This window comes from Mastacembelus armatus, chromosome 22, assembly GCF_900324485.2.
Source record: "Mastacembelus armatus chromosome 22, fMasArm1.2, whole genome shotgun sequence".
Taxonomy (NCBI): Eukaryota; Metazoa; Chordata; class Actinopteri; order Synbranchiformes; family Mastacembelidae; genus Mastacembelus; species Mastacembelus armatus.
Genome location: NC_046654.1, coordinates 3,660,995 through 3,673,959, shown reverse-complemented (window position 1 = coordinate 3,673,959; position 12,965 = coordinate 3,660,995). Strand labels below are relative to the sequence as shown.

General features: G+C 40.5%; 2 protein-coding genes across 5 annotated transcripts in view; both read left to right on the top strand.

Annotated features, from left to right (window-relative positions):
* The window catches only part of actn1 (actinin, alpha 1), a 46,934-nt gene extending 39,594 nt beyond the window's left edge, over nucleotides 1-7,340 (top strand). The window contains exons 13-22 of one of the 4 annotated variants that reach the window (XM_026299057.1): nucleotides 111-219; nucleotides 588-728; nucleotides 1,204-1,386; nucleotides 1,649-1,783; nucleotides 1,960-2,139; nucleotides 2,453-2,599; nucleotides 5,265-5,345; nucleotides 5,670-5,735; nucleotides 6,036-6,194; nucleotides 6,760-7,340. In XM_026299057.1, the coding sequence (XP_026154842.1) occupies nucleotides 111-219; nucleotides 588-728; nucleotides 1,204-1,386; nucleotides 1,649-1,783; nucleotides 1,960-2,139; nucleotides 2,453-2,599; nucleotides 5,265-5,345; nucleotides 5,670-5,735; nucleotides 6,036-6,194; nucleotides 6,760-6,918 (1,360 nt within the window). In that variant the 3' untranslated portion in view covers nucleotides 6,919-7,340. The remainder of the gene's footprint in view (nucleotides 1-110; nucleotides 220-587; nucleotides 729-1,203; nucleotides 1,387-1,648; nucleotides 1,784-1,959; nucleotides 2,140-2,452; nucleotides 2,600-5,264; nucleotides 5,346-5,669; nucleotides 5,736-6,035; nucleotides 6,195-6,759) is intronic. The other 3 variants (XM_026299063.2, XM_026299040.1, XM_026299049.1) reach the window with 3 other exon arrangements.
* Nucleotides 7,341-8,125: 785 nt separating this feature from the next.
* cox16 (cytochrome c oxidase assembly factor COX16) lies at nucleotides 8,126-12,731 on the top strand. Its single transcript, XM_026299432.1, has 4 exons — nucleotides 8,126-8,273; nucleotides 8,655-8,732; nucleotides 10,693-10,761; nucleotides 12,027-12,731. Exons 1-4 carry the CDS (start codon nucleotides 8,214-8,216, stop codon nucleotides 12,138-12,140), a joined length of 321 nt encoding a protein of 106 aa, XP_026155217.1. The 5' UTR covers nucleotides 8,126-8,213; the 3' UTR covers nucleotides 12,141-12,731.
* Nucleotides 12,732-12,965: the final 234 nt, after the last annotated feature.

The following is a 12,965-nucleotide window of genomic DNA, read 5'->3' as shown; positions in this document are numbered from 1 at the left end:
TGAAGTGGAACAAAGGCACAGCAGGATCAAAACAATTACAGAGCATTGAAGAGAGATGAGTGATGTAAGTGATAATGAATCGCTTGTTCTCTCCTCTGTTCGTGCTCCAGTGAGCTGGACTATTATGACTCCCCAAGCGTAAACGCTCGCTGCCAGCGGATCTGTGACCAGTGGGACGCCCTGGGAGCTCTGACCCAGAAACGTAGTGAGGCTTTGCAGGTGAGATGTGTTAAGAAAAAGTTACTGAGGAGAGCGTTTCTAACTTCTGCTTTTAAATTCCTTCTGTCCTTCTCGAAGCAGAAATAAATACACATTTAAAGATGAAAGTGTGCTCCTGCACAGAGAGAAGCTCTGAGAAGATTATTTGATTTTCAGGGTTCCCGCCGGCGCTGGGAATCCTTTAAAGTCTGAAGATTTTTATTTTTAAAAGTATAACCTAACCAAAATCCATCTATATGCTAAGCTCCGTGGAAGATTGTGAAGAAAATGAAGTGTTTGTGAATTCTTGATTTTCACCCAGCAAGACATTGAAGGTCAATGAAATGCCTGTGGTTGTGTGTGATAACTTTGTATTTTGTGCTCCACAGAGAACTGAGAAACTGCTTGAAACCATTGACCAACTGTACCTTGAGTTTGCCAAAAGAGCTGCTCCATTCAACAACTGGATGGAGGGTGCCATGGAGGACCTGCAGGATACCTTCATTGTCCACACCATTGAAGAAATACAGGTGAGGCTTTATTTATCAATAAAAAGACTAACATACTTCTTGTAGTTTCAGTTCTGGATTTATTAAAATATGAACACAATAGTTTGACAAATACACTTATTTGCTTTCTAATGGAAAATGCAGATGAAAGGATTGATGTTAAACATGATGCTTAGTTTGACAGAGACAGACTGTTTGCTCCTGTTTGAGTATTGAGCTACGCTAAACATCCAAATTCCTATTTAATGGACATGATCAGCTCTGGGCAAGAAATCAAGTAAATAAACTTCCCAAAATGTCAAACATCTTCAAGTCAGATATGGTGCAGGGGAAAGATCTGCATTACGAACCTTCATGTAGTTGTAACAACATCCTGTACAAGGTAGAAAACAACAGAACAGCTAAAGGAAGAGACAGTTTACTAAACTAGAGATGCTCATGCAGTTCATTGACTTTTACAGCTAAAGCTTTGTGCTTTGTGTGTTTTGTGTCTCAGGGATTAAGCACAGCCCACGAGCAGTTCAAAGCCACGCTCCCAGAGGCGGACAAAGAGCGCCAGGCCATCCTGGGCATCCACAATGAGATTGCTAAGATCGTGCAGACCTATCACGTGAATATGGCTGGAACCAACCCCTACACCACCATCAACCCACAGGAGATTAACACCAAATGGGACAAGGTAACAAAATAAATCCTGAGCAAGGAAATGCACTTTAAGATGGAAAGCCTGAGACATGCAGTGTCATATCATAGTCATATTTTTTCTACATTTTAACATTTTGACATTGTACATTCAAAAATCATTGCTTTGGAAATGACTGACTCTGGTTCATGACATTTTCAAAACAAGCAGGCCTCCCTGTGTACTCTGTGCAGTTACAAGGAGTGATCCTTAATGTGTATTAACGTGTTTGGGTTTTCCATCTCTGTCCTTCCCACAGGTCAGGCAGCTGGTGCCTCAGCGCGACCAGGCTTTGATTGAGGAACATGCCCGTCAGCAGAACAACGAGCGTCTGCGCCGACAGTTTGCCAACCAGGCCAATGTCATCGGGCCCTGGATCCAGACCAAGATGGAGGTCAGTGTGTTGACGAGTCTGTCAGAACAGTCTGGGTTTAACTGGGTTTGTGTTTACTTCTCTGTACATTTTTGTGTGAAGTCAGGTGAAGTTTAATGTTTCACATGCACAAAGGTTAATACATAATAATACATTTGTGTGATTTTGTATGTTCTTAATCTTAAATGGGTTTGCAGGAAATTGGCCGCATCTCCATTGAGATGCATGGCACCCTGGAGGACCAGCTGACACACCTACGTCAGTACGAGAAGAGCATCGTCAACTACAAGCCAAAGATCGATCAGCTGGAGGGAGACCATCAGCTCATTCAGGAAGCTCTCATCTTTGACAACAAGCACACCAACTACACGATGGAGGTAAAACCTGACCGGAAGAAGAGCTTTAAACACGTGATAACCAAACACATTACACAAAACATGCCTGCTCAGATTTCCCTTTTGTCCAGCAAATGTACAATTCCTAATTTCTCCTCTAACTCACATTTACATTTGCAAATACTTTATATGGGGCCTTGGTCTCAGATGTTTGTATTTTCCCTAATGTACAAAACAGTAGGTGGCAGAATGTGTAGACAACCACAAACATTTTCATTCAGCTAAAACCAAGAGACTCTTTTATCATCTGTGTCTTTCCTCCTCAGACTTCCTCTGCCTTCTTCTCTCTCTGCAGCACATCCGAGTGGGCTGGGAGCAGCTGCTCACCACCATCGCTCGCACCATCAATGAAATCGAGAACCAGATCTTGACGAGAGACGCCAAGGGCATCAGCCAGGACCAGCTGAACGAGTTCCGGGCTTCCTTCAACCACTTCGACAGGGTCAGTACCCGCACTGAGTCACTGCAGAAACAAAGCAGCAGGCGAGGAGAGGTGTTGTGGGCCCTACGCTGCTCATTTACAGCAAGACCATTTGGATTTGGTTTGCACACGTGTAGACAAGTGAGATTGGGATGGAAACAAAAATGTTTCGTGACGTTTGACTTGGGAAATATGCACTTTCTTGTCAGAAGTTAGATAAGATCAGTACTGTCACATACAGTATATCAGTTAAATATAAGACTAAAGCCTGCAGCATAAAGAGGGGGAATAGGGGGAAACAGACAGCCTGGATGCATCTGAAAGGTTCCTACCACCACCTATAAAGCTCACAGGCTAATGTGTGATATCTCAAAGTGTAAAAACAAGGAGAGGCAAGTTTATCTATATTGCACATCTCATACACGAAGGCAATTTTGTGTGAAGGCAGGTGAAGATTGTTTCACATACACAAAGGTTAAAATAAGACCCTAAAAGAAAAAGTCCAGTGTTTTGTGATAATGGTGTTCCCTCTTGTTAGCACTGCAAGACTGGAAATGCTTTATATAATACTTTATATAATGTAAAGTCAGAAAGGAGATAGAGAAAAGAAAAAGTGGTGTAAAATAAAAGATAAAATGTATAATAAAAACTAAAGACACAGACGTGTAAATAAGCTTAAAATTAAAAACAATATTCAGGAGTTATGTGTTTTAAACTAACAAGGTATAATGTGTTATGTTGTGTATAAGGCTAAATCCATCAGACAGCTAGCTTAGCATGTGTTGCTTCAAGACTAACACCTCTACAGCTCACTAATTAACATGCTATCTTTCTTTGTTTAATCTGTGTAAAAACAGCACTTTGCAGTTTTTCAGGGGGGTTTGTGTCAGAGTGTTACCTGGCTGTGACATCCTGCTCTGACTTCCTGAATATCCGCTGGTTTTTTAGGGAGCTTTCTGACACCACTGTATAGACATGAGTGACATCAGTTTTCTCATGTGACTCACTGCAAGACGGTGAAGAAATATATTTTTCAAAAATGTTGAACGATCCTTTTACCGATGAACGTAACTGTGGAGTCACGAGTGTGTCCTCTGTACATTTAGACCTCGTCGACAAAGCGAAGAAGTCAAGGTGAGAATGCGTCATGTGTCATTGGTGTCCTGTCATGTTAGCTGAGGAGTGGATAATGCCAGTCCTTTAACAAACCTTTAACCAGACAACACTGAGTGTGTAGAGTGTACAGTTTGTGTGGGAAATGCATCAGGGTGTGTAGTGACTTTATTGCTTGGATGAAAAGAAACTTCCACTTCTGAATCAGCTTCATGCATCAGCTAAATCCTTTTTTCTGGTGATATAAGAGGAATTAAAAACACAACAGGTATAATGGAAAGTGAGAGTCTAGTTTACACCACAGGTAGAGACATCTTTCCATTGAAGGCTGTTTCTATAAAACCTTCTCTCCTCATCCCCCTCCTGCCTGCAGAACTTAGTGTTTATACATAGACTCAACATGTCAGGAACAGCACCAATTATGGAGGAGTTTTTATTTAGCTCCCAATGTTCCCCCCTTGCTCTCCTCACCCCAGCCCTCCTGTGGACTCCTACATTACCTCATGCATTCTTCCACAGCTGCTTGTATTGTTAATCAATACGTGAGGTGGACGAACTGAGTCTAGATGAAGACAAGTGTGGACCTGTTTCCGTTTTATCAGGACTAAGTGTCCACACTTAGAGGCTTTTTGCTCAATATTTATTGGTCGACCTGAGGAAAATGTAGTCATACGTCTTTTGAGACTGACTGTAGTTTGTTGGGAAAAACAGAGTCTATATTATATTAGTGCATAGAAACCCTTTTTAAAATGTGGTAAGTTTAGGTGCGTTAGCGGCTGAATGGTCAATGTGCGTGTCACATGACCACACCCACCTCTTGAGTCCAAGCCAAGGGGCCTTGTTGCATGTTAGACCCCTTCATCTCTGCTCTCACCCCATTCTGGACCGTCAGCTATCAAACAAAGACAAAAGTCCTGGTAGTTTTCTTTGTTTTTATGATGGTAAACTTAAACATATTTGTCTTTTAGATTGACCTCATCCCAGACTCTTGGAATTGGCATATTTATACAAATCAAGAAAATGATTGGTAGATTAATCAATAATGAAAATAATCATTAGCCCATGTCTTTATCTATACAAGAAATGTATTGTTATTGTGGGAAGTGTTCTATGAAGCGTCTGGCCCTGAATGTCGCCCTTTTACAAAGGTAAAGAGACACTTTTGCATTTAAGAAGAGCATATTTTGTGTTGTTAAGTACATGTGCCATTGACGATATGAATAACCTCACACCAAAGCCCTGTAGTCTGCCTGCCACACTGCACATTAACGCCTCTGAATGCCCTCGCCCAGCATGGCAGCAGTGCTGCCACCGTGTGTTCACCTGCCAGATCCTAATCAATATGCACTGTGTTCTCTGTTTTCCATCTCTCGTGCATGGCCCTCTCCCTTTACCCACCCTCACCTCCTTTTCCTCCCGTGCATGGTGCACTCCCCCCCCACCCTCCACCAACACCACCTCACCTACCTCCTCGTCCTACCCCATCCACTCACCGTCACTGACACCGCTGTATGTGTTGCTGCATGGCCTGTGACCCCGACGCCTCGCCTGGCACTGGCCTCCCACACCCCAGGACCACTCGGGCACTCTGGGCGCAGAGGAGTTCAAGGCCTGCCTGATCAGCCTGGGCTTCGATATCGCCAACGATGCACAGGTACTTAAACGTAGCCCCACCCCCATGGTGAGAGGTTTAACTGGTTTCTTTTTGTTTTTTCTTTTGCACCTTCCCCCCTTGTATTTCTATCCGCCCCCCTTTTCTCCCTGTGTTCCCAACTTTACTGCTTCTCCCTCTCGTCTAAATTTCCGTTGTGATTTCCCATATCTTGCAACATCCACTTTGTGGATTGTTGCGGCTTTCCTTCTAAAATCTGCTGTTTGTTCATCTTTTCCTGCAATCTCTTCTTTGGCTATCCCTGCCCTTCCTGTTCTACATCTCTCTTCTCCTGCTGGTCTTGTTTGTTCATCGCCGACCTTGTAGAAGAGAACAGGAATCATGGATGCTGAAGACTTCAAAACCTGCCTTATCTCCATGGGTTACAACCTGGTAAAGCAATGAGCATGAAAATTGTTTCTAATTATTGAGACCACCAACAAATGAAAGTACATGTGATCTTTTATTATATTTCAATTTACTCCTTATTTAACCTGTATTGATGCAGATGGAAAGATTTTCACTCAGTAGTACCTCAAAATAGTGTAAAACTCACTTGTGTTCACACACTATGTAATGAAGAAAATAAGTTTTCCCGCTTTATATTTTCATATGCAGGATGGCAGTTTGCTGTGCTGTTTTAGTGTGTTGTCATGGGGTTGGAGCCTCACAGTCCCTCTCTGTTGCCTCCAGGGTGAAAATGAGTTCTCTCGCATCATGAGCATAGTGGATCCCAACAGGATGGGAATCGTCACCTTCCAGGCCTTCATCGACTTCATGTCCCGCGAGACGGCTGACACGGACACTGCAGACCAAGTCATGGCCTCCTTCAAAGTTCTGGCTGGGGATAAGGTACAGTGATATGCTGTAGTATCACCATAGAATAGAATAGATATTCCCAATGTAACTTAAGAAACATTTGGGGAAAAATGAAATATTTAATACAGTTTTAGGGCAGGGACAACGAAATGAAGAAATAAAATTACAAGAAAATAAATAAAGTTACTTTACATATTTAAACAGTATATTTAAAACCAGTATGAAAAAAAAATGTATATTAACAAACTGTCTGCAATTCCTCTCAGTTCTGCTAAGGAGCCTAAAAAACAGAATCAACATTGAAGTTGACACATTCAGCACATTCAGCATGTTCAGCATATAATACTTTGAAGGTTTTAAAGTATGTCAGTGTTGTGTTGATATTTTGTTTCTGGTGTTCCATTGGACAAAATACATATTTTCCAGGTTTTTCATGCACAAAATGCAGCTCAAAGTGTTTTAGAAAGTAAAAATAAAGTATCTAAATATTCTAAATGCAGACGACCGCACTACATTGTTGAGATGCCTGCTCACTCAACTTACTCAGCTCCTATACTAATATAGGAAAATGCCGTTTTGTTTTTCTCGTCCATGATAGAACTACATTTTAGCCGACGAGCTGCGTCGGGAGCTCCCTCCAGACCAGGCAGACTATTGCATTGCCCGCATGGCGCCCTACACCGGCCCGGACGCCGTGCCTGGAGCCCTCGACTACATGTCATTCTCTACCGCCCTGTACGGGGAGAGCGACCTCTGAACACTCTGTCAGTCCTGACTTGGGACCACCAGCCTACCTGTTCTGATCACCGCCACGTCCTCCAACTGCCCTGACATCACACTCCTGACCTACTACGCTCAGTTTCATATGTTTTTGGCCTTATCTTTTTGTCATTGTCCCTGTCTCCTCCTCCTCCTCCCCCTTCTCCAACCTGCCCAGCCTCCACCCCACTCCCTCACGCTCTGTCTCCGTTGTATTTGCTTCCCACGCAATGCAGCAGCTCTCCAGGTTTACAAAGAGGGAGAGAGAATAATATTTGTTTCTGTTTTTATTTTCTTGTCATTGTTTTTCTTCATAAAATGAATAAAGTTAACATATTTTATTATACTGAACAAAAAAGGTATTTTTCTTCACGATTGAAAATAAGAGGCAAAAATTGTAATAAAGAAAAATTGCTTATACTTCTCTTCTTATTCTCTGTTTGCTGCAGGGATCACTTAATATTTATACTCACATATGCATTTTTGCTGACTCTGGCCCAGAGCAACTATAATGACAGATATACTAGTAAAAGGAAAATCATCAAACTGTGTCTATACATCCTTATGTTCCTGGAAATACAACTAAGACCAGACACTCATTAAAATGATTACAGGACCCTAAATACTGCCCCATGCATTATTATTAGTGAGTATTTGTATGAGGAAGAAAGTCACATTAACATACCAGAGGTTTTAACATTTTTGTCCATTTTCTCCAAGTCAAGTACTAAAGAATACTTTCTGATTTTCACAATTTTAATGGTTTAAAACCTGTTAGACCTTGAATTGTGGTTAAACAACCATTTAGATTTAAACATTACATCTGGGTAAATAACAAATCTTGGATAGAAACTCATCTACAGTGATCATCAGTTTTAGCTTGTATGGTAATGCAGTGCAGACATCCATTATTATAAACCTGTTTCACAGCAAACATTTTAATATATATTATATAGTAGTAAATAAGAATATTAATCATCAATAGTGGAAAAAGTCTCATCTGTAAAAGCATTGCCAGACTGCAGAAACTCATACTAAGATTGGGATAAGATTGGAGTCTGGTTAAAGTTAGGGTAACGTTCAGATTACGGTAAGGAGCTTCACTTTCCCCAGTTCTCTTCCCATACTGTTTTTTCTCACATGCTATATTGCGAATACCGACACACGGCGGAACCTTGGACATTATTTTAGAACGGTCCGGACAGTTGAGCCCGTCGGACCTATTCCGGAAATGCAGTCCAGCTGTGACCTGCTCGCTGTTTGAATGAGACAAACAAACGTGAGAGAAGAGTCATGTTTAACTTAAAGGCCCTGCAGAGAAACAAGACAGTCAAATATGGAGTCCCCATGCTTGTAAGTAACATTTGACGATTTAACATCAAAGTAACGGCAGAGAAACAATAATAAACCTGCTAGCTAACACCTGTGCTAGCCTGTTAGCAGTTTATTAAAAACGTTACTGTCAAAGGTGACACCGAGTTAGCTTTATTTTTATTTATTTTACCAGCGTATTTATAATAATAAAGTCAAATGTTCGCTTTGTGAAGTGCTAAGATGTTTTATTCTAATTTGTAGGCTGTAACATTAAAGCATATTTTGGCGAAAGTTTATTTAGACGATTATTTCTTATTTGCCTGTGGAGCTTGTATAGGTAGCCCTGCAGGCTAATGGCTAATCAGCTAAAATTCTCATTATGAAGTTAACTAATGACATATGTTTTTGATTTTATTTCAGTTGCTAATAGTTGGAGGGTCCTTTGGCCTGCGAGAGTTTACACAAATCCGATATGATGCACAAAAGATCAAAAGAAAGGTCTGTAGTAAACTAAAGAAATGCTCATACACAGGGAAGGGACCTTATTGTGTTGCTAATTCAAATACCCACATCTATATAATTCTACATAAAACGGATGAAGGGACTACCAGGCAGGTACAAGCACTGCAGAAGTCAGGGCAGAAATCTGTAAGGAACTCTGCAGCCAAGTACTCCTCCCAGTGGTTTAAACAGTCATTGCAGTTGACAGGTTCTTCCTGTATGCTGTGTAAAAAATAGTTCACATGTTGAGATGGTTCTACATTTTCAAGGGCTGCTAGAATCTCACAGTTCAGTGTGGGACATTGGGTTCTAAAGGATTAGCATTAGACACCAGTCAATCAATCATTTCAGAAGGATGCTGCAGGCATGCGTCACTGGCAGGCTTTTCTAACCCCTTTTACAGCCAGTCAGTACAAGAGTGAGAATGAGCTCTAATAATTCATTAAGTGGCAGACCCAATTCATTAAATGACAGACCCAATTCATTAAAATGACAGAAGACCGACCCTTTATTAGAAGCCATTATAATCTGATGAGCTGGCTGCAAGGGCAGTAGCTGTTTTGCGCTATTTCATGGTGACAAACGCCGATGCATGTCATCTGGTTGGGAGCCAGATGGCAGGGGCATTTTTTTTTTTATTACTGCCCATGTGAGGTGTCACAAGACTGAGGATGATGATGGTGGTGGAGGGGGGTATTCGTGCCCCTGGTATTGTGCCTATGCAGCTGCCCACACTATTTGCTTTCTTCTGACAAGGCTGGCGGAGAAGAGATTTAAATCTGCTCAGCATGTGTGTGCACTTGAAATTTAATGCATGGAATATCTAAACAGTTGGCAGAATGCACATGATTAAAACTGCTCCTCAGGCTCTTACTTTGAACTGTTATTGGCCCATTGTAATTTTTTGTCCTGATATTTACCCCCTTATATCATTAAAACAACTGTCTGAGAGTAAGCCACTGTGTGATCCAATTTGCATTTCTCTTCAATGGTTTTTATTTAGCCTGGAGGCAAAGATGAACTTCAAGGCCTTTTCTATTCACTGTGCAGGTTCTGTGTGAGTTTTCCTCACCTCTGAATGCTCAGTTTGTTTGTGAGGTTCAGGCTACTGGCATTTGAAGAAAAGCTAATAACACCTTCATAGCAGGTATCGTACTAATTACTTAGCCTGTAAACTCCCTGGTCTGAAGGCTGCAAAAATATTCTATATGTTATTTATTTGCTGTAGTAATGTAGGTCTAATTAAAAATCAATCATGGAATTATAAAGCTCATCAGTCACCCTAGTAACTGCGACATTATTGCTGTGAAATATTCAAAGTCATTAAAAGTAATGATTCAGAAGGGGATTCATTTCAGTCCAATTCGTGGGTAAAATCAATTTCAAGTGCAAAACTCAGATAGCTCCATTGGACTCGACTCTGGCTCCTAAAATCCTCTGACACAGAAATTTTTCATTTTTACTAAACCTGGTGATGTTTTGCCAACTCAAGCAGAATAATTTACAGAGTGAGCACAGGGTAAATTGGATCCTCCCTGTAGGTTTGGAGAGGCTTGATTTTTGACACTGTTGAGAAAAAGTCTTCAGTATCTGTTTTCATCCACACAAGGTTATGGGACTGACTTATTAACTACCCCCCTGCAAATGTTATCTCTTGTACATCATATGCAAAGAAAAGGACAGGGAGATATTGCCTATAGGGGATTCTCACAGCTTTATTCAAAAGTTGCAAACATAGAAACCTCAGTCTCTCACCTCTCTCACCTTAGTCATTATTTGTGATTTTTCTTCAAAGTAATGATTTTTAATTTTGTTATCAAATCCATCACTCAAACAAGGAGCCCATCCAAGTCCTTTCTTCCTTTCCTCTCTTCATGTCTTTGATTTGTTATGTTGAAATTTTGAATTTCTGCTCAGAGAGCTCCATCTCAGTACATTTCTTCTCTGCTGTCTGCAGCTGGATCCTTCACTGGAGGCCAGAGTGAATGTCCAGATGCAGTCAACCATACTGGAGGAGGAGTATGAGGTAAGGAGAGAGAGACAAAGGCTGGAGACCTAGAAGATGGGGGACTAGATCCTCTGCTGTGGGTGGCTGCAAGAACAGGTGCTAGTAAACAGTATATGGTTTTATAGGGTGTCATCATGGGTGGGTAGGTATGTTGTATAGATTGGCTATAAGTGAAGCTTGTCTTCTGAACTTTTATCATTGTACTGCATGTGTTCCCAAGGTCAAGAATTCACTTACATACTATTAATGTTGTAGTTTCTACCAGTGTAGATTAAAAATGTAGTAATTGGGATATATGCCTTCTTTCCACATATTTTCATACTCATTTGGGTGAAAACGGGGATTTTATTTTCCTGTTTGTTACAGACTGAGGTCAAATAGTGGCTGCAGAGGATTCAAGTACATATAGAGCCACAGAGCTTTACTTGACCATCAACCGTTATGTGCTGAAGTGAAGTACTTTGCCTAGCAATGTATCTTAAACAGTCTAATTTTTAGTAAAATGTTATTTTTTTGTGCAAAATTAAACTAATATTAGAGTATGACCAAGACTTTACTCTCCTGTTGTGGTGGGTCACTTACCAAAGAGCTGCTACATCTTTTTAATCAAAGTGTTTCTTATTAAAAATGCTTTAATTTTATTAGTTCCAATTTCACAAATATAGTCAACAGTCACTCGTAGTGACTTGTTTGTCACATGGTTTTTAGGGAATGGAAATGGTTTTACTATTTCTTATTTCTTATTGACAAAAAACATCTCTATAGTTAACTGATGATCATTAGTGACCTCATCTGAAGGAATGTTAGTCTGTTTGTATTTATATTCTTTAGTTAGACACTTAAACATTGTTAGAGCATATTGCTAGGTATCTGTATTGCTCAGATATGATGTTAAAACAATATGAAATTGTGTGAATACCTATATAGATATGTAGATACATGTAATGTTTTTACTTTTCTAAAGTTTCCAAAGCTATTTGACCATCTGACGAACAATCACTGACAAGTATACCGGCAGATTAATTCTTTCTTTCCCTGACCTGTTTTACATAACAGATGGTCAGAATTTTCCACATCTGGTCATTCCAAAGTACATGAAGTGAACTAAGAAGAGCATCCTAAATTGACTCTGGAATAAGCTCTTGTGTTCATGCAAATCTTTTTGCCCTCACGATGCTTGAAAAGAACCTTTACACTTAAGACACTGTTTCATCTTTTTCTGGCTTGAATTTTAAAGTACTGAATTATTGACATCCTTATCTCCTGTTATTTTGTCTCTGCAGAGGGTGAAGGAGTTGAATTTGGATAACTGGAAAAATATTCGTGGTCCTCGTCCCTGGGAGGAGTCCAGAAAATATCAGGAGGAGCAGAGATCCAGGAAGAACACAAAAGACTGAGGCTTCTGGACACCATGAAGACCAGTCTACGCACACACTGCTGCAGGGCGGATAAGACAAGAATGGTCCAAGTCTGTGGTGAAGACGCAGCTGAGGCCCAATTATAACAGAAGTTTCAAAGGCGTGTGGACTCTGCATGTGTGGTCGGGGTCTTGTTGGACTTGTGTTGTTGTGGTCTCCTCTGGTTGTTCTGGACTACTGGTGGCACACATGAACTCAAAACCTTGAAATAAGTTCAAGGATGGTCTTAAATTGAAACATGATTCTTACAGTTTTACCTACAAGTAGAGAGATGTAGGTAGGTCATTCTACACTCTGATCAGGAGTTTGTAATAAAAAAAAAAATCCACAGCCAGTAGGTGGCATATCTGTGTCCTGCAGCACTGTAACTTCACACAGAAACCAAGGTGTGAAATATATCAATGCATGATTTCTATTTCTCAATAAATTATTGTTATTGATCCAAGTAGTTACTTTTACTTTCATTTTGTTTTTGACAAAAGCTTGTAGATGTGGTGAGTCTTTGTTTACAACTGTATCGCATTGATTTACCAGTTGAAGGTATAAAGGAATAAATAGTGCAACAGTCCAGCCTTTCCTCAGGCTTTATAGGTCTTGACAGTAATATGTTTCTCTGACAGTTATTACTTTGCAATGCGGTGGATTTATTACTTTTATAATGGAAGTGGTATTACCTTTAGCTTTTTTGTACTACGATACAAAAGAACATGATTTTGGCTGTATGCTGCAATGCATTCAGGTTGGTGTGTATAAGCAATGTTAGGGGAGTGACGGATAATGTATGTCCTGCCTCACTTCATTCAG